This window comes from Drosophila ficusphila, unplaced genomic scaffold, assembly GCF_018152265.1.
Source record: "Drosophila ficusphila isolate 14025-0441.05 unplaced genomic scaffold, ASM1815226v1 contig_470, whole genome shotgun sequence".
Lineage (NCBI taxonomy): Eukaryota > Metazoa > Arthropoda > Insecta > Diptera > Drosophilidae > Drosophila > Drosophila ficusphila.
Genome location: NW_025064389.1, coordinates 3,635,832 through 3,659,074, shown reverse-complemented (window position 1 = coordinate 3,659,074; position 23,243 = coordinate 3,635,832). Strand labels below are relative to the sequence as shown.

Here is a 23,243-nt window from a genome sequence, read left to right as displayed (position 1 = left end):
TTATAAAGTATGACATTGGTTTTCCAATCTTTATTTTGCTTTTAACTTTATAATACAAAATTACAATATAACAACAAAATAACAATATCTTACCTATTTGAAGAAAACGATCCATTATGTTTTTAAAAACAATTTATAAAACTCTGTAAAAAATTCGCGCAATTTCCTTTCATTTACACTTTTAACCCTCTAATGCCACTTTCCACAAAAACGCATGTGAAATGAGTGCCTCAAGGCACTCTTGGGGCTTAGAGGGTTAACGTAGACATGGAAAAACCAAAATATCGACAACAATCAACGATAGCGATTGACCACTATCGAGAGTGCGCGCAGCTATCGATTGCGTATCGATAGTGGCAAACCATCGATAGTCCCGATAGTGCCATCGATAGTTCTCCACCTCTAGTGAGTACGCAGATATTTGCTGAATTTCTAAATCCCTTATGACTATCATTGCCTGTGTCCGTTTTAAATGACCGGCTAAGAGCGACAATTCGGTCGTGACTTGCGCTAAACTTCTTATCATATGCGTGTTGTTAAGGTTCTGAGCTTGGGTTTCGATGTTCTTTATTCTTATCTCGATTAAGTTGTACTCGCCTTCATAACATATATAGTTTGGTCAAATGTAGATTGCCTTAGTAAATTCCGTCCGTCGCTAAGAAGATGATACTATGTATATTCTTGAGCATATTGCGAATCCAATACTCCTAATTATCTATTGGCCATGTTGCTCAAAGTTGAAAGCTTATTTTTATTGCCGATTGTGATCTAATAATCCTAACGTGTTCCCGAATTCGTTTGCTTCTTGGAAATACTTTTTGTTCGGACCTTGTATTATTATTAAATGTTTCTTTTGTATATCAGATATATTGAATTTCATAGATGTCACAATCAACATTCTTGTATCGGGTGTTTTATTTAGAGGTGTAGCCGCCACGGCTGGCTCGGATGTAGTCCAATCTGGACGTCCAATTTTCGATGACTTTTCCCAACATTTGCGGCCGTATATCGGCAATAACACGGCGAATGTTGTCTTCCAAATGGTCAAGCGTTTTGTGGCTTATCCGCATAGACCAATGACTTTACAATTTTTTCAAATTAACAAACTGGTCGAACAGTTTTGAACCATCAATTTGAATATTTTTGTATACGAGAAATGCAACAGATTTTTCAACAGATTCATACCTCAACTCTTTTCCTGGCTTGAAATTTAACCGTTCGAAGCCTTCCAAATGACGCAATGACTGGCTCCATTTCAGCAAATAATCACAAGATCTTTCATACACTACAGTAGAGGTGGAGAACTATCGATGGCACTATCGGGACTATCGATGGTTTGTCACTATCGATACGCCATCGATAGCTGCGCGTACTCTCGATAGTGGTCAATCGCTATCGTTGATTGTTGTCGATATTTTGGTTTTTCCATGTCTACGTTAAAAGTGTAAATGAAAGGAAATTGCGCGAATTTTTTACAGAGTTTTATAAATTGTTTTTAAAAACATAATGGATCGTTTTCTTCAAATAGGTAAGATATTGTTATTTTGTTGTTATATTGTAATTTTGTATTATAAAGTTAAAAGCAAAATTTTGTGTGACAATAACAAAAGTGCTACGTGAGATGCCATACTGCTTACTGCATTACTGAAATACATACGCATATATACATACATGCGTTTCTTTTTCACAAAGATAAATACATAATAATAAAAGTATACATTTAATTAAAGGAAAACGCCAAACATATATAAATTTACAGAAAGCAGTTAAGGTAAGCCTAAAAAAACAAAATCATTTTATTCGAATAATAATTATTTATTCTTTTCAGATAAAGATTGGAAAACCAATGTCATACTTTATAAATAAATACTTTATATATAAATAAATATTATTAGAAACACTAATTAAATTATTTTTTTTTTTTGAGTGTACTTTGCACTATAGACAACTATCGACGATAGCTTTTCTTTGCTATCGCCGATAGTGGATAGTTTATGAAAACTATCAAGCGCTATCGATGGCGCAGACTTATCGATAGTTCTCCACCTCTACACTACAGGCATGGATTCTGTGAAGATTTGATACTCAGTTTCTTTACATTCATTTGTCAGTTTTTGCAATTTCTGCTTGAGTGCGAATGGTATAAATTTCGAATTGAGTCTTTCAGTCAAAGTCTCCGATACTTCGTCAATGATTTGCAAAACTTCTAGAACAGAATTGTCTTCGCGTTTGATTCTATTGTGAAAGACAAGTGAACATATAAACAGCAATTGCAATTCCGGAAAATCATCTTTGAAAAACCTCTCTAAAATAATTGGCGGATGGTCAGTGGATAAAAAAAATGATTTCAGAGATGGAAAAATTTGTAAAATTCGATCAACGCTTGGCATGAGGATTAGCCATCGTGTTTTGCTGTGAGATAGCAGTTTCCTGTACTCCACATCAACGAAATCGCAAAATCCTTCAATTGGACAAATGTCCGAACGGTGTAAATCGAGAAGTGATTGAAAATTTTCCTTACAATAGATTCAATGTCGAAAGATCGGGTGACTCGGACATTAGCCGTGTTAATTGTCACAAGCTTGTTGCAAGTGCAACCTGTTTTTTCGTCAAAAACGCGAAAAATACGGACATTTTACAAAAAATACGGACTAACGGACACAGAGCTGAAAATACGGACATGTCCGTATTAATACGGACGCCTGGTCACCCTAAGTTGGCGGATCTCGTTAAGAATCAAGTTACGCTAAGTGAGAAAATTTGAAATCAGGCTCAACTAAAGCGTTAAGAAAGGAGTTGCAGCAGAAGCGCGGTAACGGTGTACCAAGTGAGATTCCAGGCCTGTCTTCCGTAGTGAAATTTAAGGTCATATGGAAAACAAATCTTATAGTGATTTCACTATGCTTTCTGCCAGCGCACCCTAATATACAACCTTAACAAGGCCGCGGAACGGGCCAGGTGAGGCAGATCGCTATGGATAAGATCTACCAGCCAGACTGGTGTCAATGCCACGAGGACCCACAGCGACCGGATGCTCTGAAGAAACTAAAAGAATGCAAAATATTGAATCAAGCCAGACTCCCACCTACAGACTACACATAAGATGCCAATCCAGGCCAACACGGTAAAATTTAACAACCGCACCACCACCGTTTCTAAATCACGCTTATATCAGCAATTTTAAAACCACGGAAAGATGCAGCTTCAACAATGAGGAGAACCTTGTTCAAAAATGCCTAAAGGGAGCGGCTCTAGACGCTGTACGAAGTAAATTTATTAGTTCAAAAGGCGAACGATGTCTTGCTAAAAGAACCCAACATACTGGTATCAGTAATGTGCGTGCTTCTACGATTCCGTAAACGTAAAGTAGCGATTGCCTGGTAGATATTCCAACAGATTTTCTGGCGTTCCTGGAGTTCGGAGTCTCATTATAGCCTACCCTGGCTTAATTAATCACCGGAAGTCGTAGCGGTCATATACAGGAACACCTTTGTTGACGAATGGCTTCAATCTGTCGATTCAAAGAGGCTTTTTCATTGTACGGACTAAAATCCTACTGCAATAATCTGGCGATTTGATGTAGGGATGACAATGCAGCGGACTGGTGACATTGGCTGAATTTATTATTCCAAAATGCAAAGGCGCGGTCTACGAGAACAGCTACGTACTTTTTTCGAATCGTAGCCTCAAAAAGGCATACATACTTAGAACTTTTCTGATAAGATTCCAAAAAATCTGCATTTACATTTTTCATTTAATTAAGTTTGCATTTTTTACCCCCTTTTTGATAAAACTCCTAAACGATCTGCATTTAACATTTTCATTTCGGTGAAGGTTTATTCCTTGATGTTTCTGATGTCTTGCTAAAAGATGACTGAGAACGGCACTTTCTGATCCCTTAACATTGTCGGGTTTAATCCAAATTTAATATGGTAGACAACTTTGATAAAATTCGAAAACGATTTAATTTGAAATTTTTAACTTTGTTTGCTTAGAAGCGGTCTACGCCAGCACATAGCTAGTTCCTCATAAGCAGGGACCGCAAATAATTATTATGAGTTTAAAAAAATTGAAGCCCAAAACAGTCTCCAAAAAAATTGGAAAAAATTGTCATAAGTTAAATTTTCATGGCGAATTCAAAAACAAGATAAATGTTTTTTTCAATTTTTACGAAAAAATTGATTTTTTAATACTTAAAATTAATTTTAATAATAAAAAATTAGTAATAATTATTAAGTATCAATTTTTATATAAAAATTACGCAATAACTTTTATTTTCAATTTTTATTATATAAATTGAAAAATAAAAATTATTCAATAACTTTTATTTTAAAAATTGGAAACACAGATTGAATCTATATATATATACATACTTATTATATACCAACTGAAAGGTATTGATGTGTAGATCATATATATACCTACATACACATTGGATCTGGCTTCTACGGATCAAAAGATATATTAGATATATATATAGATTCAATCTTTATTTTCAATTATTAAAATAAAAGTTATCGAATAATTTTTATTTTTCAATTTATATAATAAAAATTGAAAATAAAAGTTATTGCGTAATTTTTATATAAAAATTGATACTTAATAATTATTACTAATTTTTTATTATTAAAATTAATTTTAAGTATTAAAAATCAATTTTTTCGTAAAAATTAAGAAATAACTTTTATTTTGTAATTTTTTGCTTTTTTAATTATAACCGTTACAGTCCCTGCTCATAAGTGTATCACTAATTTCGCTTTTGTCCCTTTATTTATTAAAACAAGCTACATTATAATCTAGTTTCTTAAAAAAAAAAATCCACGCTTTCGGCTGGCGTACATTAAGCACATGACTTTTTCGCATTGACATTTCGTATATTTGTACAAGTCATTACACAATACATACAAATACAGTTCGAAGAATTCTGCAGCTCCGAAGATAGCAAATAGAGTACATCGTGAGTTCATTTATTTTATCAAGGGTGGCATTTTAGTTGTGTTCTCCATAAACATTTTGGTGACCCCGACGTGATTATCGTGTTAATCAAAGTGTGCAATTTTCTTATTGTTAAATATCTTTCAAGCATTCGTTGTTGTTTGCGGGAGTTCGGTCACAAACGCCCAAGCATACATACATATATGTATAGTGCATACAGCTGGTCGTTTGGTTTTCCTACAGTCCGCGCTGTTTGCCAATAATGCCTTCACATTTTTGCCCTTAAATTGCAGTGTGTTTCGTGCATTTTTAACCCGTTAAGACATTTACGTTTTTTTTTTATAAAAATGCCTAGTTTAAAAACCCAGATTCAGCCTCAAAATAATGCACCAAGCAACATTGAATTTTTCCAAGCCAAGACAATTTCGCCGTAAATCAACGCATTGAGAAGTTATTTAATGGCTGATAATATTGAGTACCTTAAGGGCAGAATACAATTACTCAGCTGTATTTACTCGTGAGCTTGAGTCATGAACATCTTTTATTAAGTTTTATTGTGATGTTATTTACGTTTTTTGCTTCCTAAAAAAGCCTCTAGAGTGCTCGCATGTTATAATTATGTTCTCAAAATGAACGGCCTGCGCATTATTGACTGAAAATCCTTGTTTTATCAAAAAGATTTGTCTGAACCTTTTCATCGAGTAATACTGGAGTTGGCTGATTCCTTTTGGTCTGAAGTCTTAAGTTGGCACTTTATACCCCCATCCGCGCCCCAATGAATATGTATTCAAGTGATTTCTCTACACTCACATGGCAAGAAGGGATGACTTATTTGGAACTTTAGTGTCTAACCTACCACAGTCGAAATTATTACTTGTCCCCGTTTAAGAAGTTCACCGTGAGTCGAAAAATCGTTTGTTTAAATTTAAAACTTTTAAGCTCGTAAGGTTAAGTCTATGACAGTCTTAAGAAAAAGAATAATACAGTCCAGAACTTTTTATTTGAAAACAGTCGTACATGCACTGAATCCCATTAGCTTAAAAAGTAAAATCATTCCATGGCATATTCAGCGGTTTTTTAACAGGGCCAGGCTCAAAAAATATGGTCTACTTGGATGACAGACGTTAATTCGGCTTTCATTATAATCTAATCAAAGCAAAGAGCAAAACCCGTTTCGTAAGGATGTATTTTCGGGTAATTTAAGTAAGATGATATCCACGGAGTTGGCGAAGATTTACATCCTTTTGTATCCATTTCTCATTACTGATATTGATTCCTTTATGTTTGTTGATGTTGATCGGCATTTCATGAACCCAGAAATCATCAGTTAAAAGAGTTTTAAAATTTCTTTAACTTCGGCAATACCTCCGAAGTTTGGAAAGTTTGATTAACTTTCCTATTTGTGAAGTAAAGATTCATTTTAAATATTTAAGTAAGATGATATCCACATAGTAAGCATGTTCGGAAATCCTAAGGGGTACTTTTTAAGACCAATTCAACAGAATCAAGTGCATTGCTTAAATCTCTAAAAATTACATCCTTTTGGAATTGTTTCTTATACTGGTATTAATTCTTTTAAGTTTGTTGAGCTTTATGCGTTTTTTAGTAAAAATATATTCCAAATATTTTCCTTTTTATTTTGCCAAATATGTATTAAAGTAAAGATATAACCAAAAAGCTTCAAGTGCACTTTGACACAGTAATGTGTTTAAAGAACTCACTAGTTCGTTTCTTGAGCTAGATGACGCTGTCATATATTTTGAGCTACCACAGTACTCTTCCTCTAGTTGATCTGCAACGCAACTTGATTTAGAATTTGAACACGTTTCCGCTTTTCATATGTCTCACTCGGAGACCACTTCATAGCAGCAGGAGACTACAATGCCAAGCACACACACTGGGGATCTCGTCTCGTGACCCCAAAAGGAAAGCAGCTCTATAATGCAATTATCAAAGCTAAGAGCAAGCTAGACTATGTTTCTTCTGGCACTCCAATATACTGGCCGGCAGACCCAAAGAAACTTCCCGATTTAATAGACTTTGCGATTACCAAAAACATTCCTAAAAATATGATAAGCGCCGAATGCCTTTCGGATCTTTCATCTGACCACTCGCCTGTCCTCTTTACTCTACTCCGACACCCAGGAACATGGGATCACTCATCAAAACTGACCTCTGTACTCGTCTCTGCAGCTCGAGTTTCAACACCTCAAACTACAAACACACAATACATTCAAAAGAAGACAAATCTACAAATCGAACAGCTCGTCCTCGAAAAGCGACGCTTACGTCGAGAATGGCAATGTCACAGATCGCCATCTGCTAAGCAACGCTTAAAACATGCCTCACGTCAACTTGATCAAGCTCTACAGCAAGAAGAAACGTATGTCCACCGCCGCTACATAGAGCAATTGTCAACTAACAGTACAAAACACTCACTATGGAGAGCTCACCCAACTATGAGCTCACCGAAAGAAACCGTGATGCCAATTAGAAATTCCACAGGCGGGTGGGCGCGCAGCGACGCAGAGCCAGCACGTTTGCCAAACACCTTAAAAATGTCTTCCAACCAAATCCTGCCACCAATGCGTTTACTTTGCCGACTCTATCATATGAACCCCAGCCTCAACATGAGCCAATCGAGTTTCGCCCAAACGAAATCGTTAACATCATCAAAAGACAACTGAATCCGAAAAAATCCCCGGGCTGCGACCTCATAACTCCCAAAATGATCATTGAGCTCCCATACTGCGCCGTTTGCACTCTCATCCAGCTATTTAATGCCATCGCAAAACTTGGCCACTTTCCAGTGAGATGGAAAAAGTCAATTATAATAATGATAGCAAAGCCGGGGAAAGACCACACTATCCCCACGTCGTATAGACCTATAAGCCTACTCTCTTGCCTATCCAAACTCTTTGAAAAATGCCTAATGACTCGGATAAACACATACCTGAGAATCCAGGAAGGAATCCCGTCACACCAATTTGGGTTTCGTGAAAAGCATGGAACAATTGAGCAGGTCAACCGGATAACATCCGAAATTCGGAACGCGTTCGAAAAACGGGAGTACTGTACTGCCATATTTTTAGATGTCTCTCAAGCATTTGATAGAGTCTGGCTAGAAGGTCTGATGTACAAGATCAAGACAATGCTCCCCTACAGCACCCACAAGATTTTAGAGTCTTACCTTTACGACAGAAAATTTGTCGTGAGGTGCAACACTGCAATTTCTGACGATTACACTGTTGGAGCTGGAGTTCCTCAAGGTAGCGTGCTAGGACCAATTTTATAGGTCCTGTACACAGCAGACATCCCGACAAGCACACGTCTAACAACATCCACGTTTGCCGATGACACAGCTATTCTTAGCCGCTCAAAATGCCCGATTCAAGCAACTGCGCAGCTAGCTCTTCATATGGTCGATGTTGAAAAATGGCTGTCAGATTGGCGAATTAAAGTGAACGAACTAAAATGCAAGCACGTTACGTTCGCTCTGAATAATATGTCTTATGTGAACTGGGTACAACTTCCTCTGTCTACAAATGCTGATCATTCTTGGGGAAAATAACGACTAGAGGCGGACAACTGGTACTACATTCTCCTTCCCGTTGATTCTAAAAGTGAAAACTCGGTCGCTATTGCGTTAAATATTTTTGTAACGGGCCCGTGGCGTCTCCACGGGGCTGTAACAGTAGGGGAGACCGGGGGTTGTGAGACACGGGGGGTTGTGAGACACGGGGGTCGTGAGACGCGCTTACAGCCCTTAACTAAAAAGCGCGACATCTACCAGCTGACTGCGAAACTTCTTGCTTGTTTCCAATCTTCATATCCACATCACAAATATTCCGCTCATGCCGCTCAGACGAAGCTAAAATGCATTTCGAGTCAAGAATACGGTTTCAGGATGTCCGTCTTTAGGGTGCGATACCAGCTCTTTACTAAGATCGATCATCAGATATGCCCGATAAGGTCTACAGAACCAAGAACTGGAAAACGGTATTGCGGCTATTCATTTCTTTTCTATAAAGCAAATTCGAGATGCTGCGGAGTCTTTTTTTAAACAAATTAGCAGCAACAAACAGAGAGTTTGTTCCCAAAGGTGGCACAAAAGACTAACAATGTGTGCCGAAAGAATATAAAAAGATGTCAATGCAATTTGTTCCACAAACAAAAAGGAACATGTCGAGTAGGAGCGTATGAGAGTGACAAATCACGACAAACTTTTTATGCTGAAAATCAGTTAGTCAAGTTAGTATTATTCGCCAATCAGTTGCCCATCAAATCGATGCTAAGCTTTACCAGTGTTCTCTGAAAATAAAAACAAGAAAGGAAGCTAGCTTCGGCCGAAGCTTATATACCCTTGCCGAAGCTTATATACCCTTGCAGTCATCAAACATGTCGAATAAAATAGATAAAGGCTAAACAACAACCGAAGCTATGAAGATTTTCTATTAAGGGGCACAACTAGTGTGAAGTTTTAAAAAAATCAAAAAATTTTTTTTTTCATATTTCGATAGATTACACCTTTTAAAATAACATATTAAAATTTAAAATCGATATCTCAAATAGTTTTTGAGTTATAACAATTTAAAGAGCAGCCGCTCTCATAACAGTGCAAACGATCATTTTATCTTTAAACGCGTTTTTCTCGAAACAGCATTTTCCAAATTTGCTGCAGTGATAACTCAAAAACTATTGATCCGATCACTACCAAATTTTTTTTACATGTTATTTATATAGTTCTACGTACCATGAACTATCGGTTTTTTGATCCGATCAAAAATCGAATTTTGGCAGGCCAAAAACGACCAAAATTTTGGCTAAAATTCGATTTTTTTTTTTTTAACGCTGCCATTTTGTCATTTTTTTATATTTTTTTTTATTGTAGTTCATGGTATGAAAAATATTATCTAGTTTAACGAGAATTTTTCATTTTTTGATTTCGTCCACGGAGAGGGCCGGAATCACTGCAGGAGTTAAGGCACTTTTTTTTAGCGCCGTTGGAGATCGACTATAACTTAAAAAATATTTAACTTTTTTCTTTAAAAATTTCACTATACATTCTTAAAACATGTATAAATATATTCTGAACATTTTAAAAGAATTGATCAAGTAGTTTTTTTTTTAAAAATTCCCAAAAATCACCATTTTTTTAGGCCCTCACACTAGTTGTGCCCCTTAAATTTCCATATTTCGACTATGCCATATGAAGCAGCTATTTAATATAGTCGTCCGATTTGATGAAATTTAATTAGCCGTTCAAGAGCCGTTACAAAACCCTATTTTTCAAAAATCATGCTTGTCTAATAAAAAAATAACGATGTTATAATTTTATTTCGGTTATTTCTGTATATGAAACCGTTGTCGGATTTTGATGGAATTTTTCTTCTCAAAACATTAAAAACATTATATTATGAAAATCATGCTCGTGGGAATAAAAACAAGAACGTTATTATATTTTTCGATCTTTCCTATGGCAGCTTGTAACGAACTGATTTATTTACTTTTTGTGCTCGATACGGAATTGTGCGGCTAGCTTAGTGTAGTTATTGTGCGTTCGTCCCACCAAAATAATATGTTGTGACAACTTTGATTTCTCGACTTCACAATTTTTTATTCGATCTCTGAATCCGAATATCTAATGTAATGCTAGCTCCGCTGCGATTCCCGCGGCGCCTCCTCTGATGTGTCCGCCTCTCCAGTAGTTCCGCTCGGTTGTCGCCGTTCCTTTCGGTTATTTCTGGGCTATGGGAAGAGTCACCGTTCTCAGACTAGGGTGAACAGGCGCCGTGCTCTCCAGGCGTATGCCCTTAGCAACCGCGACCTCCTGTCCCTTGCTCTGTCCCGCCCGGCTCTACTACTTCATGCTGGGGCTATTCAATCCTTGGCTCTCGTGGCTCTGCTGCTCCAGGACTCTGGCAGATACCGCAGGGTTCTCGGCGTATACGCCTTTAACACCCGTGCAGTTCAACTGCGCGTCCTTCGCGGCTTGTCGCACCACGACGTAACCCTCGCCACGAGACAGACTAAGCGAACGCCGGATTACCGTCTGGTAGACCCTACGGTATGCGTCTGGTTCTTGACTCTTCCCCACCGATAGCACGTTTTCCTCGAATAAGGACTCGTGTGTGTAGACTTGATCAGGACCCGCCGGGTAATACGCCAGACTCAATGTCTCTAACCAGTCCTCCAAGAGGAGGATCATTTTTGCTAAAAGTATGACATTATCAGTCCCCATGTCAGAACAACTGTAAGTGATAATATAAACGAAAAACTTTTGGATAGTTTTCAGAATATCAACGAGCGAGACAATTTGAGAAATATACTAGAAGTGTAAGCTGATTATTTTTCGTCAGGATTTCAAGGCATATGAAAAACAAGCATAGTTCAAGCCAATGTCATCGTCAAAAGCAGCCAAGCAGAGAAGCCGAACGGTAGTGATCGTATGTCCGTCGATTGTTGCCTTAATAAACTTATTCAGAAGAAAAGTTTCCCTGTTCCCAACATCGAAGAGCGTTTGGAATATGCAAAACAATTTAAAAACTTTTCTCTTCCTCAATAGTGAATATTACCAGAACGAAATTCCACAAAGCAGAAAGTATACAGAATTAATCTCTACGGATGGATAATACAAATTCAAACGATTTCCTTTCCAGCTAAAAACCCCCAGCTGTTTTTCTTTTTTTGTTCCATCATTCCATAACATCTGAGACATTGCGTTTTCTATTGCAAAAAGAGCAAAAATTCTGGAAAAAACAGATAAAGATTTTTTTGATGAATTTGAAATGCATAATATCAAAACCAGTTATTAAAAGTTATCACTTAAATGCTAAGCATGAACTACACACAGATGAGATTCCGATTGGGTAAGCCAAAGTATTGCAACAATGTAAAGAGGATCAGATTAAGCAAATCGTTTACATAAGCCGATCTATCGAGTAGTTGGAGCAGTTCAAATACTACAATGAGCTATTCTTGTAATTGACGATGTTTTTTTTCTGTCAATCGAGCAGTTAAAAGTATAGCAACCAAACACGTTTTTGACATTCTAAAAGATGGATTAAGCTACTTAGCAATTCCAAACAGAATCATCACCAATCGGGGAACAGCATTCACTTCTAAAGGTAACGAAAAATACTGCAAGTCAGATAACACTAAGCTTATACATAGTGCTGAAATGACACCTAGAATAAATGAACGAGCGAATAGAGTTATTCTTTTAATTTGTTTGCCTTTAGTTTAAATGATAAACGTTGGGATGAAAATATGCACGCAATCCAGTGGTGCATAATCACGACGATAAGTGGTACCGCTAAATGTTCCCCATTTCAACCTTTTCAAAGTTACGAGACCCGAGATATAATGAAGAACACATCGACAGATGCAATTCAAGACCAGAACCAAAATATGTTAACGGATGCAGAAACGCAGCTAAAAGTTGCGTTTTGTCAATGATCATAGAGCGAATGTTTAGAAACATAACGATAATAGACATTCTAAGCCAACAATGTATAGTCTTGAATACCTCGTTTAGGCCGAAAGGAATCCTTTTGGCACTGGCAACCACGCAAGCTGGAGATTCGATATAAAGGTCCTTTTATAGGTGACAATAAACAGACTACAGACTACAATAAACAGAATACAGACTACCAAATAACAGATATCTTCTTGAAGATATCCCACATGCCCACAGGAAGCAGAGACACTGCAAGTCAGTATACGCGCTCGACGAGATGAAGCCCTGGTGCATACTGCCACCTGATGACCCAAATGAAGATGACGATTTGGAGGATGACCCCTTCCCTAATTTTACGAGGACACTGCAAGGCTGACTGTTAATAGCTATTAACTTTGAAATGTTTCACAGCACATATTATTTAGCATTTCAAAACATTTTTTCTATGTATCATAAGAAGCCAAGTAAAGCGCGCAAGGCAGAGCCGAAAAAGAATTTTTAATTCGCTTTGAGTTTTTTATTCTGGACAAGTTTGTAATGTGCTTGCCATACAAAGTATTTAAGAAATTGGGCAAAAAAAGATAACATGTCATCACGGAACTATAACTAAAATGAGCCAGAACCTAAAGAACCAAATTTTTCATATCGAATGGAGGGATATATTTTTAATACGGTTGGGATTGGCAAAAAAACACTATCTAAAAAAAAATCCTGTCAATATGATAAAAATCAAGAGCGTAATAATTTAATCGATGGGAGTTATCCGGTATAGCCGTTTCTAGACAGCTTTTGGTAAAGTTTTACAGATATATATTTAGGATTGGCAAGTTAAGGATCTAGTATTAAGTATAAAGTATTTAGTATTTAAGAATTAATGTTAAGGATGTTAAGCTTTAAGAAATACGGACACACTTCGGAATGAGAAGCCGAACAGAGCGGTCGAAGTCGAGAGCTTAAGTGGTAAAAGATGAAACGAAAAAGAGGAAAACTAAGAAGTGTGAAAGAAGAAAACTAAGAAGTTAAGAGAGAACACGTCAAGCACATTTAAATTATATAAGACATTAAGAATATCCAGAATTATAATAAATAAACATTTGTAGGTAACTCGTTAAAGCTATAACCCTAAATATATATGTAGCTTTAAAACTGAGAGACGGACAGACCTACAGGGTTTGTTCGGAAAGTAATAGGACTGATTATCCCCGCCGCCACAAAAATGCCTGTCCAAGTGCTCGGAGACAAGTGACAAACCTTTCATTATTTAGTTAAGAAAGCTCTCTACCATGTCCAGTCGGTGCACGCACGCTCCAAAGTACAGTGGCGGTGGGAGATTACACTGTGCGACAAAATTTAACAAAATCTTTGTTTAAGTTACTTTTTTGATTGTTTTCGGTTAAGGTGCATAAATTATGCGAAAAAATATTTATGCCACATTTTAAGTGAAACGATTTCTTTTTTCATGGTAAATTTTATGAAATTATTATTATGAAAATAATTAACACAAAATATTATTATTTTTTTTACTTCCAATAAACTATTATTTTTTTTAAAAGTGATTTTTTTTCCTGATTTTTTTTTGGCTTTTTCAGAGGTATCCTCGCGTAACAAGTTCCATACGTAGTCGCCCAGAGTATAGAGCGGGGAAAAAAAATTTTAAAGCATTGTGATAAAAGCCTAACGGTATATTTGCTTAATACATTTTAATTAATAGATATTGATCTTGCATGAACGCTTATAACGGTGAAAAAATATTTTTCCAATATGTGATTGTAAAGCTGTGAAATATGCAAAAACGGGCGTTTTTGGGACATTTGAGTGTGCGTAAAAGCTGATTGGCTATTGATATTAACAAATCCACAAACTAGTATTCTTATTTTGATTAGTAGAAGTGAAAAATGAGAAAAAATCAACTTATACATTTTTTTGTCGCACAGTGTTATCAGTCCTATTATTTTCCGGACAAACCCTGAACTCGTCTAGATCGAATCAGATTGTGGTACTGATCAAATTATTTTCGGGATGTTAGGTGTCTGCTTCACTGCGTTGTAAGCTTCTAACTGAAATTAAAATAATATATTAAAATATAAATATGTAATGAGTAGCTCTCGAATTCGTTGTTCAAGCAGATTAGAATGCAGCTTAATAAGCTTTACGGATTAGAAATGAAGGACTGAAAAATAATCACAGCTTGGCAATACTGTTTTGTATAAATTTTGTAGAGCTATTTAAAACGGTATTGTGCATAGGCAGCTGCACTATCGGTAAAAAAAAAAATAATATTAAATTTGTGTTTATTCAGACCGAATAGTGAAATGAATATAAATTAATATAGCGAAATCATATACTTTTATATCAAAACGCTTTCAGAATAAACCATAATAATGAACATTCTGTCTGGAAAGAAATTACCATCAAACGAAAAGGCCTCTGTTTGCGTAATTACCAAAGGTTCTCATCAATGTATTACTACTCCTATTCATCTAGTCAACTATGACCGTTGGCATATTTAATAAACGCGTAAGGCAAGACATTTTTTTATTTGCAAACCATTGCGAAAAAGGTTTCAGGTGTTGCACGAGAACATCCAGGTGAATACAAGACTGGCAGCGTATATATAATGTTAAATGTAACTCCAAGGTGTACACTACGATCTCTTATTCAACCCAACTTAAGCGGGTTCCGAAAATGTTCTCAAGAAATTTCAGCTGAAAATTTAAAACCTACAGGAGTTACACGCCTTTACATGGAGCACACGTCGAGCACCGTCCATTTGAAGCCAAAACTTTATACGCGTTTATCTCAGAACCACGTTTTCGGATCTCACGGAAATATTTGATGGCGTTGGGATTAACCCGTCATCAAAGTTTTTTTTTTAAATGTTCCTAATTGTTTCTTTTAACAAATGAACTAGGATTATCCAAAAATATTGAAAAATTTTATTTGTTAAAATGAATATAAATTAAGAAAAAAAGGGCGGAAATCATAATTTTTTTTCTAAAGCTAATAACTTTTGCAATTTAAAATTTTTTTTTGTTGATCCTAGTTCATTTTATGCACAGTAATGTACACCTCAAAAATCTTTTGAATCAATGAATCACTTCCGTTAGCGGGACACCCCTAGGCCGACATGCCGCCACCGAGGAACGACCCCTCCCGCCCCTTTTTAAAAAAGTGTAATTTTTCGGCTCCACAAGGTGAGAACCTGCCTTAAAGAAAATACATTTCTAACTATGTTGGTCTCGGTGCGGTTCTCTATTGGTCAAAATCATTCTACTAGGTTGTTAAGGAATTATATTATTACCTGCCGATATATCCCGCTTGTGCCATCATTCCATTCCTATCATCCATGACTCTTTGCGGTTGATTATTTACAACTTTTCCGTCATCATTGCCTTTCCAAGTTCCATCATCTTCTTTGAATGACTGGCTTCTGCAAGTATTCATATAAATTTTATTGCGCTAATTTAATGAAAATATATACGTGTATGTTTTTATTTTAACTTAATATAATATAATGAGATAATTAGTTAAAATAATTAAATTATACTAAAAACGTTACTAGTCATGACACTATATTAATATTTATTTATATTAAAAACGGTTTAGCGGCTCACTGTAGCTTAAAAGATCACGGAGATAGGCGAGCTTTTTAGGCAATACTGGCTTCGCACAAACAATAGGTATATGCAGCTCATGATCCCAAATACCAAACAAAGCCGCGGCAAAGACTAATCCAAGTTTTGTTTGACTAAAATCGCAGAAGAGCATATGAACCAAGCTCCACCAGCTCTTACTGCTCCGAAAGAAAACAGAAAACGACGCCAACACCAAACCGATAAGACCGCTGCTAGCTTTAGAAGCTGTTCAAAAGATAGAAACGCAATTCAACAGTAAAAAAAAAACCATGCCACCGGTAGCACAGTAAATGTAAGTTTTAATTAAATTTTATAACAAGAAAGGAAGCTGGATTCGGCAAGTCGACATTGCAGTCATCAAATATGTTGAACAAAATATAAAATGGCTAAACAACATCGAAGCTTTGTCAATTTTTCTATTAGGTTTCTATATTTTCGACAATTGTTCATATGACATTGATTGACAACAACGATGTTATAATTTTATTTCCGTTATTTCTATATAGATTTTTCGATCTTTCCTATGGAAGCTATAAGAAAGATCGAAAAATAAAATTATAACATCGTTGTTTTTCATCAGACAAGCACCATTTTAGGAATATAGAGTTTTCTAACGACTTTTGAATTACGAATCAAATTTTATCAAAATCGGACAACTATATCCTATAGCTGCCATATAATCAATAGTCGAAAATATGAAAAATGTATAGAAAAATCGTCATATGTTGATGTTTTTAGCCTTTATGCATTTGGATCAACTGATTACTGCAAGGGTATATAGCTTTTGTTCTTTTTTCCGTTAATTTCATATAGATTTCTCAAACTTTCCTATGGCAGCTTTTTAATATAGTTGTCCGATTTTTATGAAATTTTTTTCTCGATTTAAGAGTAGTCAAAAAAAAAATAGCGAATTAAGCTCAGTTCAATTTCGACTCTCGATACGAACGGTTGTGCCAATCTTGTGGCTCTCTATAGTCATTAACCTGCGATCGCTCGAAACGAACCAACCCGACCCGATTCTTTTATGGTTCTCTTATCAGCAAACAAATCAGTGAGCTCGGCGTGCGCCTACTAAGTCTTCAAATTACAAAATTAACAATGCCTTAAAGAGGCCCCCCGCACCCGACGGTAGATTTCTAATCATCACCAAAAGTCTTACCATTCACACTGAAAAAATTATTGACGTAACTGCGGGCGGAGAAGTGGCTGAACGTAAAAACTCAGAGACGGAAAAATCTTGATTATGACAAAAAACCAACTCCAAGCAGATAAGTTATTAAAGCTTAAAGAAATTCCTGGCAACATACCCATCTCAGTCTCAGAACACAGATCTCTGAACACCTGCAAAGCCGTGATATATAGCCGAGACCTAATAGGTATTGAGGTAGAGGAAATTCTAGATAATGTTAAATCTCAAAAAATTATCGAGGTGAAAAAGTTCACTAGACTTACCCAGCGTGTGCCAATCGAAACAGGACTAAATGCAGTCACCTTCTCTACTCTCGATCTTCCGGAATTTATTACATCGGATACGAACGAGTGAATCTTTGTCCATATATCCCACCAGTTATGCGCTGCTTTAATTGCCTACGTATTGGACACATGGTTAAATTTTGCAAGCTGCCTGAATCTTGCCTAAAGTGTAGTCTACCAGCCCATATTCAACTCGATTTAGGAGAGGAATGCTCAAACGAAGCGAGCTGCATCAACTGTAGAAAGAAAAAATTCGCTAACAACAACCATCACGCCAGAGATTCTACGTGCCCTGTTCTCATCTCGCACAAAGAAGTAGAAGAAGATCAAAACACTTCAAAAAGTAAACAATCGCGAAGCGTGTGCAATCTACAGATCCAGACACCAACATGACGGTTCTCTATTCTCCACAGTGGCAAGCCCTAACCATGGGCGATCTCTATAACAAACCACAAAAACAACATCAACTCAACCTACAACATCATCCAAAACTTCAATTTCATCAGAATCTTTAGTAAACCATCAAAAACTAACAGACCAACCATCTTCAGGCAACAGACCCATATTACAATATGATAATGAAGAATTTATGTCCACAGCCTCTGAAAGCTCTGAGATAAAAACATAGCGTGGAAAAAGTTCAAAAGGAACATGAGCATTGAAAACTTAATACGTTTTAAACAAATCAATGCAAAGTACAGATTTGAAATTAGGGCAAGCAAAAAAGATAGCATCCACATTCTGACATCTATCATTTCACCTAACACAAAAACCGAAATTGTATGGAACAAAATTAAACAGTTCTGGGGAATCCATAGAGCATCTACTATCCATTGCGTAAAAAACCCTAATCCAGTAACTAACCTTAAAGAAATCACGAACGCATTCTCCAGACACTGGTCTACACGCTCAAAGGACTCTAATTTCTCGACGGCTTTCCTTCAAGCTAAACACGATATCCTCAGCAAGACACATTTTGAACCTCCTCATAAATCAGCAGAATTTATGGAGGATGACACAAACTATTTGGATTTCTACACAGCTTTAAATAGCTTAAAGGGTCATTCTGCAGGACACGACAAAATTAATTACTCGATGATCAACGTTTTAGGAAATGTTAAAAATAGAATTATAACCTTATTTTATAACATCTTAAAATCACAGATACCCCAATCCTACAAGACCAGTACAATTATACCTACCCACAAACCAGGTACCGACAAAACAGCTATAATTTCCTATAGACCCATTTCTCTAAACCCTTGCCTAGCAAAAGTTTTAGACAAAAAAATGGCTAAAAGACTTTGGTGGTTTGTTACATCAAACAAACTTACCAATAGTAACCAAATGGGGTTCAAAAAAGGAAAATGTTACAGACTGTCTACTGTACGTAGACGCTCTGATAAACAGAGCCCTTTCCGAATAAAGACAGTTATCTATTATCTCCCTGGACTTCGAGAAAGCGTTTGAAAAAATAGGAATCCATACAGTGGTTAACCAGCTGCGGTTACACGATTATCCGCTACGTTACAAACTTTATGACCAACCGAAAGATTCGTGTACGCTCTAACCAAACATTTTCCGAGATACAACCTCTACACAATGGAATCCCGCAAGGATCACCACTTTTAGTAATTTTATTTCTGATTGCTTTTAACAATGTCGCGGCTATATTAGAAAAACACAAAACTCTGAAGTTCACCGCTTATGCTAACGATTTCAACATCCTGATCGACCTGAACGAACGCAAACACACAAGAATAAATCTGGATCCTCTATTCGCTGAGAACTGGTGTGAAGTTTCAGGAGCTTCCCTATCGCTTAACAAGTGCAAACACATACACATATGCAGAAAGATTAGCTGCCAATCCAAAATTGATACAACATTAGCTACTATCAACACAACAAATGAAATAACAATCTTAGGCCTATATTTTAACGCAAAACACAAATGGGGAGCACACATTAAGAAGCTACAAAAATCGCTAAACAACTCACTTAACATCATCAAATGTCTTGCCAGCTCCAAATACAATTGCCATCCTCCAACTTTAATACAGGTTGCAAATAGCATTTGTATGTGAAAAATAGACTTTTGTCTCCCATTTTATGGCAACGCTGCGAAATCCACACTAAGGCCTATAGAAACAATTATGAACGCAGCCCTACGTGCGCCTTCCCATCAACACCAATCAAAAACCTCTACGTGGAGACCAATTCTCTCGTATTTTTTTTTTTTTTTTTTTTTTTCAAAATTTCATTATATGACAGCTAACCTCTTCAATACAATCGCACGCTGCCAGGACACCCCTCTTAAACCACTAGTAAATAAAATTATTGCTTTTTAAAAGTATAAATCTGTGTTCAAAACTTGGTTTCTCAATGAATTTTATAAAAAAGTTACCAACTTCAAGACCCCCATGGAAACTATCTGAGAACTCGTTAGATACACAATTTAGCAGATACAACAAATCAACCACACCAAAGGACATCTCAACAAAAGAGTTTTTGTTAAAAAAACGAGATTTGCATAACTACAAGTTAATCTATACCGATGGATCATTATCCGAAGAGGGATAAATTGGGGATCTTGCCAGCTTACTCAACGGTCTATGCAGCAGAAGCAGTAGCTATTCTTGAAGCTATCAGACTTCTAACAAATTTTCCAAGCAAAATTAAAATACTTTGGGTTCCGAGCCACTTTGGAATCGCAGGAAATGAATTTGCAGACCAAGCACCCAAATTAGCCACAATGTCTCCAGTTATCACAAGCCCTAATATTAACAAATCAGAAATTCGCAGATTCCTAAAGTCGACTTTTTCAAATCGTAATTCTAATCTCCATCTAGAATCCTCCAAACTGGTACAAACGACTGAATGACGGTTCATTGACCATGGCTGATTTTACTAAGTGCGCTTATTTTTGCAATTTATCGAGAAAGGAACAAACGACCCTAATACGACTACGACTTGACCACACAAGGCTTACTCACAAAAAGCAAATTTTTACAACCGCCCTGCAACCAATGCATTTTCTGCAATAATGCGAACACCTCTGTTTTGAACATATTAAAGGATATTAATAATCTTCGCCTTAATACTATACCAAATTCCGATTTTCTACCGCTCCTTGCGAATCCATCACCCATGAATTTAAGCCTAATCCTTAATTACCTTAAAAAATCGAAATTATTTAATCTTCTTTAGAAACTCAAAGGCAAACAAACTGTGCTCCAATTTTGAAGATATGAAGATTTTACTTGCTTATATTTAAACTACCATTAAGATGTACAATATTTTTTATATAAATAAGTAGCCAGCCGAAAGCCCCAGCAGCTATGGCTGTTCCCCTTCCCAGTAGCCTAAGTTTTAACATAGGCATACAGTGTAAAATAAATAAATATTGGGAGTACAAATATAAAACCGCCGTTTTCCGATAGGTGGTGCCAGCAGTGCACGTCGGTAAAAAAGTATGAACAGGAACGTGACATAGCCAGCTGAGGCATTTGTCAACAACTCTTTATTGTCTCGTTTGTCTATTTTCACTGTGCTCCGTTTTGTTCGTGTGCAAAAATGGCAAAATTCGAGCCGAACAAGGGACATTTGCGGGAAGTGTTGCTTTTTGCATAGCATTCGAAAAAAATGCAGCAGAGGCGCGTCGAATGATTGTAGAAACTTATGGTGAAAGCTATATTAGTGAAAGAACGTGTCGAGAATGGTTCCAAAAGTTTAGAAATGGCGAGTATGACGTGGATGATAAGGAGCGTCCCGGACCTGTGTATTTGGTGGGACCAGCTTGGCGTAATTTACTATGAACTCCTGCAACCTCGCGAAACCATCACAGGAGCCCTCTATAGGACGCAACTGATTCGTTTGAGTCGAGCGTTAAAGTAAAAACGCCCACAATACGCGAAAAGACACGACAAGGTCATACTTCTGCATGACAACGCTCGTCCACATGTTTCCAAGGTCGTGAAAACATACCTGGAAACTTTGGGACGTCCTATCGCACCCGCCGTACTCTCCTGACATCGCCCCATCTGTTTTCTACCTCTTCCGATTGATGACGCATGACCTGGCCGAATAGCACTTTCGTTCTTACGAAGAAGCGAAAAATTGGATTGATTTGTGGATCGCGTCAAAAGACGGACAGTTTTTTCGAAGAGGAATTCAGAAGTTGCCAAAAAGATGGGAAAAAGTTGCTAAGGATGGAAATTATTTTGAAGAATGACATTGTAACGAGATTTTTACAATAAAACCTCAAATTACACTGTGCGACAAAAAAATGTTTGAGTTGATTTTTTCTTATTTTTCACTTCTACTAGTCAAAATAAGAATACAAGTTTTTGGATTTGTTAATATCAATAGCCAATCAGCTTCTAAGCACACTCAAAGGTCCCAAAAACGCGTGTTTTTGCATATTTCACAGCCTTATAATACCATATTGGGAAAATATTTTTTCACCGTTATAAGCGTTTTATGCAAGTTCAATATCTATTAATTAAAATATATTAAGCAAATATACCGTTAGGCTTTTATAACAATGCTTTAAAATTTTTTTTCTCCCAGCTCTATACTCTGGGCGACTTCCTATGGAACTTATTACGCGAGGATACCTCTGAAAAAGCCAAAAAAAATCAGAAAAAATTTCACTTTCAAAAAAAATAATAGTTTATTGGAAGTAAAAAAAAAAAAAATATTTTGTGTTAAATATTTTCATAATAATAATTTCATAAAATTTATCATAAAAAAAGAAATCCTATCACTTAAAAGGTGGCATAAATATTTTTGTGCATAACTTATGCCCCTTAACCGAAAACAATCAAAAAAGTAACTCAAACAAACATTTCGTTAAATTTTGTCGCACAGTGTTATGAGAAAAAACGACGGTTCTCTATTTGTACTCCCAATAAATAAAAATTAAGCTTGTGGGATAAAAAATAACGACGTTATAATTTTTTTGCCATTATCCATATACAGTAGAATCCTGTTATAACGACTCCGCTTATAGTGTCCGTCCGGGTTGTGCGTCGAAAACTCGATGGTTTGGTTGGTCCCCATACAAAGTTATATGAAAGGGCCTCCGCTTAGAGCGTTTCCGCTTTTAGCGACAAACCGCTTATAAAAATGAAATGAATCAAGAAAATTGAAAAATTTAACCGGATATTGCGTCGTGCCGGAAAATGTTAGAAATGTATGTATTTGTCAGTGATCTATGTATATATTTATACCCTTGCTGAGCAAAGAGTATTATAATTTCAGTAAGAAGTTTGCAACGCAGTGAAGGAGACACCTCAGACCCCATAAAGTATATATATTCTTGATCAGCATCACGATCAGAATCCAAATACGTATGTCCGTCTGTTTGTCTGTCCGTCTGTTCGTTTCTACGCAAACTAGTCTCTCAGTTTTAAAACTATCTTGCTGAAACTTTACCAAAAGGTGTGTAGTTATTACCCGCAGTATATAAGTCGGAACTAGGGATCGGGCGACTATATCGGAAAGCTCCCATACAAGAGGTCAAAAAAATAAAGGATACAAAATTATTACGCCGTTGTTTTTCATCGAATTGACATGATTTCTTCCAGATGGCGTTTTCTAAATACTATGGAATTTTGCATTAAATTTTATCAAAATCGGATAACCCTATCATATAGCTGCCATAGGAAAGATCAAAAAATATATATAGAAATAATGGCAAAATAATCATAACGTTGTTGTTTTTTATTCCACGAGCATGA

General features: G+C 36.4%; 1 protein-coding gene across 2 annotated transcripts in view; it reads right to left on the bottom strand.

Moving 5' to 3' along the window:
* The window catches only part of LOC108086994 (synaptosomal-associated protein 25), a 194,143-nt gene that overhangs the window by 17,181 nt on the left and 153,719 nt on the right, over positions 1–23,243 (bottom strand). For both annotated transcript variants that reach the window (XM_043208554.1, XM_043208553.1), the window contains exon 6: positions 15,696–15,824. In XM_043208554.1, coding sequence (XP_043064489.1) covers positions 15,696–15,824 — 129 coding nt within the window. The remainder of the gene's footprint in view (positions 1–15,695; positions 15,825–23,243) is intronic.